General features: G+C 41.4%; 1 protein-coding gene across 2 annotated transcripts in view; it reads right to left on the reverse strand.

Moving 5' to 3' along the window:
- Positions 1–4,051: 4,051 nt before the first annotated feature.
- Positions 4,052–15,452, reverse strand: part of ASL (argininosuccinate lyase) — a 50,279-nt gene continuing 38,878 nt past the window's right edge. For both annotated transcript variants that reach the window (XM_068268587.1, XM_068268588.1), the window contains exons 12-17: positions 14,013–14,097; positions 12,297–12,356; positions 10,994–11,077; positions 9,445–9,525; positions 6,678–6,784; positions 4,052–4,451 (exon numbers count right to left, since the gene is read on the reverse strand). In XM_068268587.1, the coding sequence (XP_068124688.1) occupies positions 4,307–4,451; positions 6,678–6,784; positions 9,445–9,525; positions 10,994–11,077; positions 12,297–12,356; positions 14,013–14,097 (562 nt within the window). In that variant the 3' untranslated portion in view covers positions 4,052–4,306. The remainder of the gene's footprint in view (positions 4,452–6,677; positions 6,785–9,444; positions 9,526–10,993; positions 11,078–12,296; positions 12,357–14,012; positions 14,098–15,452) is intronic.

Genomic DNA, 15,452 nt, shown 5'->3' on the forward strand with positions numbered 1-15,452 from the left:
ATGCATTCATTTTTACCGACCGATTATTTCATAATGATCGAATCTGATGATTATCAACCACCCACATTGCTCATAATTTCCATCAATCCGTGGCAAAAACATATCAAAATTACGAACAGTACATTTTTCAATTGGACATAGTGGTATAGTGGCGGTAGATCGGCGGCCCATAGTATTGCACCAAAACACTGCTGTAATAAGATTATTTCTGGTGAAATGCTGCCACATTATGATTATTTTTATAGGGGGGGGGGGGGCGCCACTGGGGTGGGTCCAAATTACTGCCAGAGGGCTGCTATAGCCATCATTCCCTTTATGGCCATTACACTGACAACAATAGAAAAAGAGACTGTTCTTTCGTCTGTATCCAAAACAAAAACAAAAACTTTTTGACTAATGTTTTACTGTTTGCTCAAACTTTTATTCAGTTTCATGTGCTGAGTAGGGTAACACATTTTCCATTTACGCAAGATGCATTGAGACTAAATACAAATAAGGCTACGTTCACAGTGGGACGATATTGTCCTGCTTTAATAAAGTGTTATAATGCAGGTTACCACACTGCAATGTTAAGCCAAATCGGCATTCACAGTGCAATGTGAATTACGCAGTGCGTAACGTCTAAACGCAGGCATTAACAGATACGGGGAAGCATACTTTTCATTGCCTGTATGCTGCACTCTATTTACTCTATGTGATGGTAATGCAGGGTTAAGCTGCATTGTGACTTTGTTGCAAAGCAATTTTGCATTGCGACTTTAACATCGCATTGCAACGCAATGTTCCACTATGAACCTAGCCTTAGTATTTGCTGCATTTTCTTACTGTGTTGATACACTGATGTTTTTCGATCCACAAACCTTGAATCGAATGTTTTAAATCATTACATAAAGATATATAATACTACAGGAGATAAGGGTATTCTCAAGATGCAGGTGAATGGGCGCAGACCCCAACTTTACCAAGTGTCCATCTCTGCTGCAACTCCTGGCTCCTGACAGACATCCAATGCTCTCCAGGCCCTGCCTTACAACAGATTGGTTTAGGGATAAAGAAGGGATTTGCATATTCAATAATGATGCGTTGTGGGAAACCATTATCGCAAATACGTCGGGGGGGGGGGGGGGGAAGCATTCTTCACAGAAGAATGCATTCTTATGCTTAGTCACCTACACTGCGCAGAAGTACCCAGGTAAAGATAGGTGTCCTAACTCTGGCCCTGTAACATGCATAGTGCAGACATGCAAACATTCATTGCATCACACCTATCTAGGGATTAGGAAAACACATCCTGACGTCCTCTCCTGGGACAGATAGCGCATCTTACCAATCGCACCAGGGAGCTAACGTAATGTATCCATGTGCACCATGCACATACACCAGCATAAGCTGTGTGCATGCTGACAACAAAAAAAACATACAGGGGAAGGAGGGAGTGCACTGAATTAAAACCCTGGCCACAGGGGTCAGTAACAAGGAAAAAAAAACACATATATCCAGGCACATTGCCTCTAGTTAGGACATTAAATAAGTTGTTAACCACTTGGACCAGCGTGGTTTTTTTATGATCTGTGCTTGGTGGGCTCTGCAGCCCCCAGTACAGATCAGGTTGCAGGCAGTTGCCTGGGTGTTGCGGGGGGGGGGGGGCACCTCAAAGCCCCCCTCCGCGGCGAAATTCCCCCCCTCCCTCTCGCCCCTGGTGATTGGGGCTGCACAGGACGCTATCCGTCCTGTGCAGCCTGTGACAGGCTGTCCTCTGTCACATGGCGGCGATCCCCGGCCGCTGATTGGCCGGGGATCGCCGATCTGCCTTACGGCGCTGCTGTAGCAGCAGCGCCGTTCAATGTAAACAAAGGAGACAAACGTCTCCTGCGTTTACATTTAGTCTGCGGGCCGCGATCACAGTGTGTGTGTATAGGGTGGGCCATTTATAAGGATGCACCTTAATAAAATGGGAATGGTTGGTTATATCACCTTCCTGTTTGTGTTACATTAGTGTATGTGAGGGGGGAACCTTTTCAAGATGGGTGGTGACCATGGCAGCCATTTTGAAGTCGGCCATTTTGAATCCAACTTTTGTTTTTTCAATAGGAAGAGGGTCATGTGACACATCAAACTTATTGAGAATTTAACAAGAAAAATAATGGTGCACTTGGTTTTAACATCACTTTATTTTTTCATGAGTTATTTACAAGTTTCTGACCACTTATAAAATGTGTTCAATGTGCTGCCCATTGTGTTGGTTTTCAATGCAACCCTCTTCTACCACTCTTCACACACTGATAGCAACACCACAGGAGAAATGCTAGCACAGGTTTCCAGTATCCGTAGTTTCAGGTGCTGCACATCTGGTACCCTCTTCCTATTAAAAAAACAATGGTGTGGTATATGGGGTACAAAGATAGTGGGGCCATTCTTCATCAATGGAAACCTCAAGGCCACTTGATATGCGAAATTGTTACATGACGATGTGTTTCCCTCTATATGCACTGAAGCTGGCACGTTCTGAGTTTTTCCAGCAAGATGGTGCACCACCACATTATGGGTGTCAGGTCCAAGCATTCCTAGGTGAACAGGTTCCTGGAAAGTGGATTGGTCGTCGTGGGCCAGTTGAATGGCCCCCAAGGTCTCCCGATCTGACCCCCTTAGACTTTTATCTTTGGGGTCATCTGAAGGCAATTGTCTATGCTGTGAAGATACGAGATGTGCAGTACCTGAAACTACGGATACTGGAAGCCTGTGCTGGCATTTCTCCTGCGGTGTTGCTATCAGTGTGTGAAGAGTGGGAGAAGAGGGTTGCATTGACAATACAACACAATGGGCAGCACATTGAACACATTTTATAAGTGGTCAGAAACTTGTAAATAACTCATGAAAGAATAAAGTTATGTTAAAACCAAGCGCACCATTGTTTTTCTTGTGAAATTTCCAATAAGTGTGATGTGTCACAAGACCCTCTTCCTATTGAAAAAACAAAAGTTGGATTCAAAATGGCCGACTTCAAAATGGCTGCCATGGTCACCGCCCATCTTAAAAAGTTTCCCCTCTCACATATATAATGTGCCACAAACAGTAAGTTAATATCACCAACCATTCCCATTTTATTAAGGTGTGTCCATATAAATGGCCCACCCTGTATATGTGTGTGTATGTATATGTATATATATATATATATATATATATATATATATATATATATATATATATATATATATATATATATATATATATAATATATGTAAGAACATAGTGCTCTGATAGAATGGCTATGGAGCTTAAAAGACTCTCTCCTAATCCTAGAATATTCCTATTGAGCCTTCTCTGTCCCCTCATTCCAGTCTTTTCCCTCAATGAAGCTTACACTGCCTCCGTGAGCCCTCGGAGGAGATCCTGCTCCATACTACACATGTGCAAGTGCCCATCGGGAGCGTACATGGCGCTTTGGCGGAGAGGGCTTTTTGGCACAGGGTGAGCCAAATGACAGCTTACCCTGCTTCCGCACACATTTAGGAAAGGGGGGGGGGGGTTGTTTACTATTCGCCCTCTGAATCGTCACAGCTTGGAGGGGATTGCAAGATCCCCAAATTACCCATGCGCTAGGCGCAAACTATTGCATTACTGCTATATCCAAGCTTCTGTGCTACACAGCGTGGCGCCAAAAAGCCCTGCTTTGCTAAGGGAGGGCTTGGGGGCGCATGTGCTTCCGATGGCTCTTGATGGGGACCAAAACTGTAGGGAAAATCCTGCTATGAACCTTCCCTTTGATACAGAGCTTCATCCTTCAGATCAGGAGTATTTTGGCTGCAGTTGTTATGGGTGTGTGGCCACACCTGTGTTATAACCCTTGCAACACATTTGTGCCTTTAATTTGTAATGATGCCCCTGCTTCCAGGTATTTAGTCACATTTTGTCTTCGTAGTACAGAATGATTCCTGTCTGTGATTGTCAGACTGTGCAGACTGTGTGAAATATTTATTTTCTCACTTTCATAACTGACTCTCAGTATAACTTAATTAGTTAACATAATCTTAGTAATACACAGCAAAACCACCACCGGAAATATCACATTTATTACAGAGATTTAACAAGTCAACTTTGTAAAAATATTATATGCTTAGGTAAAATTATAACATGGATAACAGTTGGCATCACTTATAAACAGTATAGGCTTTGTCCCTTGCAATTACTAGCGTCAATGTATCTAATCATTGTAAACCACACAGGTAATAATACATCTTTTATAAATGTAACTAAAGAACAGTTACATGGCTTCTGCTTTCTTTGGCCCTGTCGCCACATAATATCATTAGTCCTTGTGATTTTTCAGCCATGTTCTGAGCTGCTCAACCTGTGCTGTCACACATCCCTTGGCTGTCCCCCCAGCGGCCGTGTACTGCTCCACACTGTTGGTGTAGTTCCACACTTTGGACACATCACTGCTAAAGAGGGGGCTGGGAGAGTAAAAGAGTATTAAGATAACAAGATCAGTAGCAGTAGTGAAAAGATAACATGCCTTCCAACAAAGTAATAATGCAAAGTGGCAGACCTGGCATTAGGCCGGTTAAAATCATCAAGAAATGCATTTGATTGGCACAGTTCCAAGCTGTATACAGTTTGCATAAAATTTTCATGCACGTTACAATTATTAGCATCTCTTTGACCAAATTACTGGTGCTCATTGATACAGCCTTGATTGTACAATCTTAACCACTTTTGTTTAATAAGGGGCAGTACCTAAAGCATCCATTAAATGTATCTACACTCTGCTTACCCTTTTGCTATATACTGTAGATTTGTAAAGATAGTATCATTAGAGGGCACCTAACCCCAAAGCCACTTACACACCGAGATACTTCTACTTCCCGGCAGGGACCACGACTCAATCCTTCGGACGACAGAGTCGAGCCAACACTGTATAGATGCCTCACTAAATTTCAGGCTAGCAATGTGTCTGTTACTATGGAGTGAGTGCAGAGGGACAACAAGCAGCGCACCATGGAGCAACTTCCAGTGGGCAGGGAGTAGAGAAAACAATGCGCTCGTTGGGGATCAGTAAACATCGGGCATGCCGGGTCTTCAGCAGACATTGGGCTGCCGCTGTACACGCGCTGGATTCACTTGAGACTCTAGATTCAAGATTATCAGCCGCCATGGCAGAATTCAGTCCAGTGTGTGTTCATAGCTCTAAGGCTTGTTCAGACCGTGTGGTTCAGTTTTAATGCACCACATATGGTCTGCTTTGTGCATGGGCGTATGAAAGCTCAGAGACTTACAAATGATGTACATCGCACATGCAGCGAGATGTGTTAGCACACAGCAGTGTGCAGTTTTACAAGCATCTTACACACAACACACATCATGCAAGTCTATGGCAACACAAGGTTGCTTGAGTGCATTTTGGCACACTTTTTCATCATGTGGAAAATTGGATGGGCACCTTTATAAGTAAGGCATAAAAGGTGGGCAGGGGTGGAACTGAGCACAGTGTTTATATTTCATAGTAGAGGACTAAGGTTTTAAAAGTTCCCATGGTACTAATGAGAGATGGAAGAGAGGGGCAGGATACAGCTATTGTGAATTTTTACTCAAGATTTCTGTTTTAATAGTTTATTGAAACCTGACTGATGAATTAATTACACACATTGTTTGCATAGTGGTAATGTTTGCATTCACATGAGCTCAGGAACAACATGGTTTGGCATTACAAGCTACTGGACTATATTGTCAGATTAGTAACTGCCTTAAGGAGAACAAAAACAGGTTCCTCAGTTATACAATAAGAGAGTACATGAACAACAACTCTGGTGTGCTTCTAGTATAAAACATGTACAAAAACTGTTAAGAAATATGGATATTAACACTGGGAACATACTGTATATCTCTCTTCTCCATCATGCTATTGCATTGCCATTAGCTCCAGCTTTCTTAGAGAATGCAGCTTTCATCCTGCCTTGTTCTTGACCAGGCAGCACTCAGTGAACAATGAAAGGATGCAATGTGTGTCCTAATCATTAGGTAGTGCTCAAGGCACAAATCTAGGAGGCATATGCCTAGAGCTGACTTTGAACCCTATAGTGCTTTACCTGGAGTACTGTAGGCTGTGTAGGCATTAGACAAAAAGTAAACTTAATGTTCTACCAAGAAGAGCCAATTCTAGAGAACTAGTGACTCCTGTTCAGAAATATCATTTGATTAATTTCCCAACATGTGGGATTCCTCCAGATATCACCTAGATGGCAGTATCTGCAGGGAATTATTGTAGATTGTGCATTTGTTATTTCATATTCATTGCCACTTTGGGAACAGAGATCAATCTTTTAGTTCTTTCCCACGCTCGCTGAACTACTGAGCATCAAAATTGGAAATGATGGCCACCTGACGCAGCTAGCACAGGACCTGATATGGTAGCACATGAAACTTAATGCTCTGCTGCCTTGCATAAACTTCTAATGGCACCAATACCATAACAGACCCAGGGTACATAAAAGCTGTTACACATCCCGAAATGCCCAATCCATGCACCACATATGCAAGATACTACAGCATCCAAAGAATGAACACCATTAACCAGCAAAAGACAGGTCATGCTATGCCTTTTACTTGTGCCAGAATTGAAGTGCTGTCATTCATTATTATTGATAAGACAGGAATGAACCATCATATATTTTATAACACACCTGATGCTCTTCAAGTCCTCCAGGGAGAGTTTATTTAGAGGAATGCCTTTGGTTTCTGCTAATTGTACAGTTTTACCAGATACTCCATGTGCTTGTCTGAAGGGCATCTATTATCATAGAACAAGAATAAGTTTAGTAATAAGTATGCTTTGTTTATGTACATACTTTGTCATACATGTATCACATGGTTTAAAATGGCTAAAGTAATTTATGCTAAACACAATAAAGAAAACAATCAACATGCAGTTCCTTAAAGCAAACCTGTACAGGACGGGGAACACTGACTGACCCAGGGAGAGGGAAGCCTCTGGAAAGTCCTCTTCATGTCCCATACAGTTCGCAGCCGCACTCCCCTTTATAAACAAGTTGAACTTTGTGACTCTGCCTGCGCCATAGCATGGAACTGCTTGCGGACGATCGGCTTTGGCTTATTGAGCAGGTGCGGTACCGCCGCTCTCGTACATGGCGGGGAGCTTGGCCACAAGAACATATCCGCTCTTGTCAGATATGTTCACTTTTATGTCCTCCTCGCCCAAGCGCAGCAATGGCGGGGTCAAGGAGGACATGGGAAGCCTGTACTCTATCAAGAGGCTTCTCTCTGCCAAAGGTCACTATCTTACTTTTTGTTCCCCCGGCCAGTTCAGGTTTACTTTAAGCGCGTATGTGTTCTGCACTTAAAATCTGTATTCCTTTTTTGTAAACACACACCTGTACTATAAATCTTATACTCTTTCAGTAAAGACAAAAATAATGTTGGGAGACACCTAATCCTATATAATAATCTCCCTGTGTCCCTGCATCCTCCTGTATCCGTGTCCTTGTGTTTTGGCCAGCACGCATGCACAGCACACGGGCGGACTTGGGACATCACAGGCGACAGGGTGCAGGGGGGCGTGTGCGTGCTGACCGTGCATGCGTTGCGACAGCGGGGAAGGGTGGGTGACGAGAGTAGCGGCCAAGCCCTAGTGACTGTTTTTTAACGGGCGGGTTATATCTGGTTGTCAATATGCTTTACTGCAAAGGTAACTATTTTCTACCCTTCATCACATGGAACTTAAAAAATTGAGCTACTAAAGTGGAGAAAACTGAAGATGGTGTGCCATTTTTTTTAAAGGAGCAATATGTTCTTTTGTCTAAAGGTAGTTTTGTACTATTCACAGGTAACACGTCATCGTTTTGACAGCATCTTGTGCACCGCACTGCTGACACCCAGATGTGAACCTTACCATTATTACAATGGCATTGTGTTACTATGAGATTATATTGTCCATTGCACTGCACTGCAACAGTCCTGTTCAAAGGACCCCAAATACCAATCTTTCATTGACAAATATATTTCAGAATATATATTATGTTTCCTGCCTAGACTTTATTAGTATGTGTAGACTTTATTAGTATTCATCTGTTAAATTTAGACCTGCATTGAAGATGACAAATGTTAAATGTTCAGGTTGCTCAAAAAAAAAAAAAATGTTGTGATTAAAGAGACAAGCTCTTCCACTGCAGAGCTACAGCTTCTGCTAATAAAAATATCTCAGCAAGTCAGGTAGGCACTGTTTTGAAGGCATCAGTTAATAGAGGAAGAGTGGCACACTAGCTATCCTTTGAGTAAAGTTAACCTTGAGGTGACTGCAGGTGCTTAATGAGCACACCACTCCATGGGGCATATTCACTAACCATTGGTAAAATGACCGTGCACACACAGAGCAACTGACATAGTGTGTGCTGCACACATAGCACAACTTGCATTGCCTAAGTCACATGCGGGTTACTAGGTGTTGCGCATGTTATGTTAGCAATGCGCTCTTTACTTAAGTAACGCATCTTGTGCTACGTGCGCAGATTATGCTATGTCAGTTGCTCTGTGTGTGCACTATGTCAGTTGCTTAAATACTGGTAAAATGGTGTGCACTGGTGTGTGCAATGGTGTGGGGGCACTGTAATTTTACTGCCATTTAGTAAATATGCCTGATGTCCCCAGCATTTAAGTCCAATATTTGCTGTAAATCTGACAATTGTTTGGGGGCAACACAATGTCCTCCTCATGGTGTCAGATACATAGCATGTGCTACATACACATGTTCTATTTTTGTCACCCGAAATGATTGTTCTAAATGGCAGTTTAGAAGTGCTGTACAGAATTCCTGCTCAGCTTCCATCTGAAAAGCATCTTCTGTTCTATGAAGAAGGGTGGGTGGCGGACAGTGGAGCAGCACCCTGCAGCAGAATATTTAATTGAAACTCCTGTAGCACAATAGCTGTTGGGGGACAGTGATATGTCTAACTGGGTTGCAGAAGAAAATCCAGCAACATTGAGGGGGGGGGGGGGGGGTGATGAGAGAGGTGGAAACTTATACACACTTCTGATTTTGAATGGTAAGATTGTACAAAGATAAATCTAGGCCAGCATTCCAGCAGGATCTTTTATGTTTACAGCACGCAGCTAGAACATTGGTCAAGTTTTAGTTTTCAATAGGAATACAAAGCAAGCTTGGTGATAAGACACTATATGAGATGATACACTTTTTACACTTCAGTCTCATGTGTGCCCACAACAATTTGTAGAAATATATTTTCCATGAGCCTGGACACTTTCTATGTCATGATGAGTTTAGAGGGCTCTCCCAACACAGGTACAATAAAATGTCAGGAACAGCACTGATACCATAATCACATCATTTTATATGGAAGGAAACAGGCTAGTCCTGTTCTAGCTACAGTTAAATATTTCTGCACCATAATTAACACAGAACAGGGCACCTCTTACCCCTTTCCTGACCAGATAATAAGCAATGTCTGTGGCCAGCATATCTGGGCTCAGAGCTTTCTCCATAGCTTCCTTGTTTATCTGGAACATAAAATAAAGTCATACATACACTACATATTTATTAAAAGACAAAATAGTCGAGTAAGTACAATAATGGATGCGCAAGAAAATAAATCACAATAGTCAAAACATTTATAAAGCCTCATCATGCAAGCGTCACTAGAGTTTAATGAGAATGCCTTAGAAAATGTTATTTTGCTTTTTAAAGGATTTATGAGGTGAAACAAACATATAAAGCTTTACTTATCTGGGGCTTCATCCAGCCCCTAGAAGTCTCTCTGGTCCCTCGCCGCAGTTCTGTCTTCCTCCAGGGTCCTGTTGTCAGCACTGTAATGATTGGTGACTTGGCTGGGTCGGTGGCTTGTACGCATGAGTGGGCACGGGTGGTGAGTAAGAGACTACATTCATAATCCAAATAACCTTACATTACAAATGTAAATGGATAACAGAATGCTTATTTAGGCTGGAAGGCTGCTTTAACCAGTTTCAGACTTTAGTTGGGGGTGACAGTGGCATGACAGAGGGGCCCTTGAGGACTCCGGGGGACCTCCAATACTACAGGGTGCTGGAAGAAGCCCCAGGTAAGTAAAAGTCAACTTTTTCCCCACCTCAGTTGTCTTTTAAAGTTAGCGACTGCAACTGAAGTCAACTATGGCACACTACAGTAGCTAGTTCCTGCTGCTCGTGTGAGTCCTGGTCATTGATAACTGCATTGGTTAACATTAGATGCAGTTCCTTAGCTAGAGACTCTGTAACAAATTTTTCAGCCTTAGTTCTTCTATCCTATAAGTTCCTATGCCTGTTCTAATCTGCTCTGGCTTACTGCAGTCTTTCCTAACTGCACTGTCTCTGTAATAAATCAATGTATCTTTCCTCTGTCCTGTTTGTCGGGCTAAGGCTTGATTGTGTGGAATGTGCAGGGCTGCTTGTGATTGGTAGAAGAGATACACACCCTCTGCAGGCCCCCTGCACACTCTGAATGACTCACACACTATGCTTAGCTGAGCCTATTAGAAGCTGGTTAGTTTGTTTGTAAACACTGCCTAAAACTGTTAATTACAAGCCAGGATTGCAGCAGAGAGTGGCAGAAACAGCACAGAGGGGCACAGGAGAAAATAATGAATAGAATGGTATGCTTTTTATCGTAAGAATATTAGAGTACAGATTCTCTTTAACAGTAACTACTAATGTCCACCATACTTTATTAGATGGGTTTTAAATCAGGAAACATCAGGAAAACAATTGATATATACTAAAGATATACAAAAGTTTGAATTTGCAAGAGTATGAAAAGTCTTTTTAGATGATGTACTTATTCAATAAAAAGTGAAAGTGTAAAGGTAAGTAATACATAGCAACCAATGAAAGATCAGTTTATTGAAGCCAGTCTTGTTCATTGTGGATTTTCATAGATTGCCTCTAATGATGCCTTTTTCCAAATATATCCCATGCGATGTCAATAAACTGCACAGTTATATGAAGAGTTTACCTGCAGTGTGGAAATCACACCAGAGGCCACCTGAAGTACAGCACACACTGTGTCAAACACGTCAAACATGGCTTCCTTATCTTCCTGTTGAGGGCCAAACAGAAATGAAAATGGATGCATTGTATATACTGGGGAAAACAGACCTTGAGATAATTACAACAGATAGGATTTCATTCCAGTATACATAATCCAAAGCAGGTATTCTGCCACACAGGTTTATAAATACAGGTACAAAAGAAAGCAGATAGCTAGAGCAACCAATTAGGATTTAGATTTTTAAGAATATGTTTTAGTTATTTTAACAACTGTCTTTATACACTGCAAATAAAATGTATAACAGAACCATCCAGATCATACTCCATACTAATTTGGGTAAAAGCGAATTATGGGAGGTTTTGTTTCAGACAGATTGAGTGTTAAGATGTGTAAACACCCACAAAAACTGGAGCCTGTATAGATCAGGGTTAAATTCTTCAGCATGGCAATATGGTCCAAGAAGAGCCCTGGCCTGCTCCACCAGATTTGCAGCCTAACGACTGCAAAGCTGCATACGTTTATTTACACATCAATTCATCTCAAGTGATCAGCCTGGGAGTTGCTTCTTTCTTGCTTTTGGCTGGAAGGGTTATTAGATTTCTCTGTCTTTAGGTACACACTTCAAGTGTCCAATCACAATGTAATTGTGTATGCTTTACTTGAATAATGTGAAAAAAAGTGTTTTTATATCAGTGGTCTGATTCAGTATTAGTTTGACTTTGCCCTACACTACTGTCCTGTACAGGTCTGTATATATTTTAGCCCACTTTACATTATCAATAGGCAAGAGCATGTTCAGCCTTCTTTGTGAGGACCCCGCTCTCATTGGGTGACAAATAACAGATTTGCATGTAACTTTCTTAGGCTCTTTTGACAAGAGACATGATCATAAAAGGCGCTGCAGCTAAAAAACTTAAATTACCCAAAGGTTCTAAGTGTTTGTGTTTCTTGAATAACCTTATTTTTTCAGTGATAATATATCCCAGATGTTCTTGATTCTGAGATCTGTTAAATCAGGGTGGTCTTAGCCAAGTATATATATGCATAAATACTAGCTTGAGAATGGCCTTATTGACCAGGGAATGACAACAATGCAATTACTCTGCTATAACCAGGGAATCGTGTACTACATACACCATATCTCTAAGTAGTGTATAGCAAACATACAATTTCTGACATGCCCTATTGGCTTTCTGGCATGCTGGGAGAGTAACACTGGCAAAAAAGAGTCACTAGTGATCCAATAGGCTTAGCATGGAGCTCTCACCTGAAGATCTTTGTTGTAGGTGCTAGGAAGACCTTTCAGTGTCATAAGGAAGCCAGAACACTAAGAAAAGACAAAACAGTTACTGTATGTGAACACTTTAATGAATTACTGCTGCTTATCTCTCAGCAAGAAACCCAACACTGGATAATAACTTCCCTATTTGATCCTAAATTCAAATATAGTTGCTCATCTAAAATGTTGACATAGCACAATTCACACATGGAATTATTCACAAGGGGAATCAATTAACCCATACAACTAAATGGCTAGTGCAATGGGCATACCCTTACTGACCTACAGAAGTCCTAACATGTGAACTCATTCTCTGCTCCCACTACCCATCACTGGGAATACACGGTCCCTAATGAAGCTCCCCCACTAGTTAAACATACATAAACAGTGCTTGGTTTCATGTTGATACATTGGGCCCGACTGTGCAGGTTTTAACTATCTCTTAACAAAAAAGATTAGAGAAGAATAAATCTGTGCAGTGCTTGGGAAGATGAAGGCTAACCTGAAATACAATGAAAAAAAATAAGATCTTCTACCAGAAACTTAAACGAATGAGGTGGCAAAAAAATCAGAACACAAAACAGTACATTTATTATATGAGGAATTTCAGAAATGCTTGAGAAAATATAGCCCTGTCTGTGTAAAAACTACTGCAGCTTTAAGGTCAACATGCATAGTTAAAATAATTAAACATTCCAGTAATCCCGTGTAATTTGTACCCTCCATCATGTGATAGCAGGCAGAGGGAAATCATACTAGTGTAAAGATACCTGGCTTCCCTTACATGTCATCCAAAATAAATGAGCACTGCTTTTCTCCTTGAGCCCCTTGATGGTGCATAGCAAGTATATAATCTTAAACAATACAAAATCTTAGATTACAGAGAGGGCGGAGTACCAGTAGTTGCACAATTCCCTTTTTTCTCACGAGGGATCTCTATAAATAATTTCTGACAAAACAGTGTTGAGGATGCCAAGATTGCCAAGTAAATGAAATGCATGCTCAGGACTTGGGCAGATCCCAACAGGTTCATATATGATTTTAGTACACATTTGTTTGTTGTATTGCATACACTTACAAAAGTATATTTCTCTTTTGTGTCAGTCTGCAGTGACCATCTCTGAGGGGGGTTTTGCTGGCTTCTCCCGTGCAGTCCTACAGTGCATGACCATAACCTCCTCACCTATCCTTTGCCTAATACTAACCTCTTAACTCAGTCAAAGAAAGAAAATCAATAATGTCCACCCTTGACCAAAGTCAGTCAGTAGACATAGCATAGAGGGCACATCCCTCCCATAACAACTGGCATATTCCACATACACTGTCCAGACATCCTGTACAGGAAGTATTGTCTTCCTGAGCAGCTCCATGTAGATTGATTTCTCTTCCACAGGAAGTGTCACATGACTCCACATACCAGTTCTATTTTATGTAATGTGCGTGCTACACAATCCTAGGTGAATTTCAAATGGAATATGGTAAAAAGAGGTGCCCGTTATGCAGAGTTATATTATGATACTAATAGAAATGCCAGGTTAACAAGTGATGCCAAGTTGAATATGGCACTGGTATTTCAACTTAAGGATACCATGCTATCTAGGTCCTTAATTTCACAATTATTGGAGGGTTCCTCAAGTGGACACTTAATCACTAAAAATATTTCTACAGGTAGGACTAATAACACAGCTTCCATAGTTAACGTACTCTACCAAAGACACGTCCAGCTTTGCTGCGAATGAGTTCCAGACTGTCAGGGTTCTTTTTCTGAGGCATCAGGCTGCTCCCAGTACTGAGAAAAAAAAAAAAATTCCTTAATGGTAAATAAAATAAAATCTATTACATGCCATACCTGCTTTAGTAATCTTGTCTGCAGCAACAACATTAATAGATATTTCTGACTAACTGAAACCTAAAACATAACATGGCTTGTAATTAGTTATTGAGAGTTATGTTGCAGTTCAGCTCAAGTCCAACTGAAGTGTCATGTGCATATTTGATTTTTTTTTTTTACATCCTTTAAAGTGTACCATAGACCGTAATATAGAAAGATTTTATACTTACCCAGGGCTTCCTCCAGCCCCATAAGCATGTCTGAGTCCCTGACCATCAGCTGTCATTCCTAATTGTGTTTGAAGCAGAAAGAAATAAGAAAAGGGGATACATGGCAGTGATTGCAAGCCAGATAACTAGATATTAAGGTGTTGGGGAGGTTGTGGGCCCTGTGGTGCCTCATAGTCTAATAGCAATCAGTGTGTGACGGCTGGGGTGGGAGGGATGGAGGTGCGCACTTTGCTGTCTCAGCCTTGGGTGCTGGAGGACCTTGTCCCGGCTCTGCTCCCGTGGTCTTCTGTTCAGCCACAATCCGCCCTGGTAACTGGTTTAGTTGCGTCATTCGGGGTCTTCTGCGCATGCGCAGACTTCCCACGCATGCTCAGAAGACCATGACTGATGGGACTGAACCACAGGTAAGTATCAAATCTTTCTATATTACCATCTCTGGTGTAGTTAAAATTTTCCAGCATAACAGAAAATTACATTGAACAGAAGTGTAAGACGTGCATATTTGCAAATAGCCCTTCACAGAAAAGCAATCTACAATGAGGAATTCCAAAACATATTTAACTGATTCTCTCAGAGTAGCATATGTTAACTCCATAAATTTGTTATTGATACAAAAGCTACTCTGTTTGTTGGCGCTTTATAAATCAATAATAATAATAGTAGTTCAATAGCAGCGTGGAAAAATGGAAAGAGACACAATAAGAAGGTAATAGCATAGAGGAGAAGAGAAGAAAAATGAGAAAGGTGGGAAAGAAAAAAAGATAAACCGATCGACATGTAACCAGCTATCCCATCTACATGTCACCGTGCTGGGAATTCACTATTCTATTTGCCAAGGGGCAGAGCTGAATTGGACACCCTTACAGTGAGAAAAAAAGGAACACAGTCTACTTCTAAATAGGCTTGGGACTGTACATATACATGCTTATCTCACCAAGTCACAAGGCAGTTCAGGTACCCTTTAAAGTTAGCCTAAAGTTAGAGAGGAAGAAATAAAGTGGCCAATGGATGCCACTCTAATTTGCATAAATCTGTGTCATCTGCTGCTACCATGGGCCTGATGTGTCATATTCAATTTTGAAC

The sequence above is a fragment of the Hyperolius riggenbachi genome, chromosome 2 (assembly GCF_040937935.1).
Source record: "Hyperolius riggenbachi isolate aHypRig1 chromosome 2, aHypRig1.pri, whole genome shotgun sequence".
NCBI classification, from domain to species: domain Eukaryota; kingdom Metazoa; phylum Chordata; class Amphibia; order Anura; family Hyperoliidae; genus Hyperolius; species Hyperolius riggenbachi.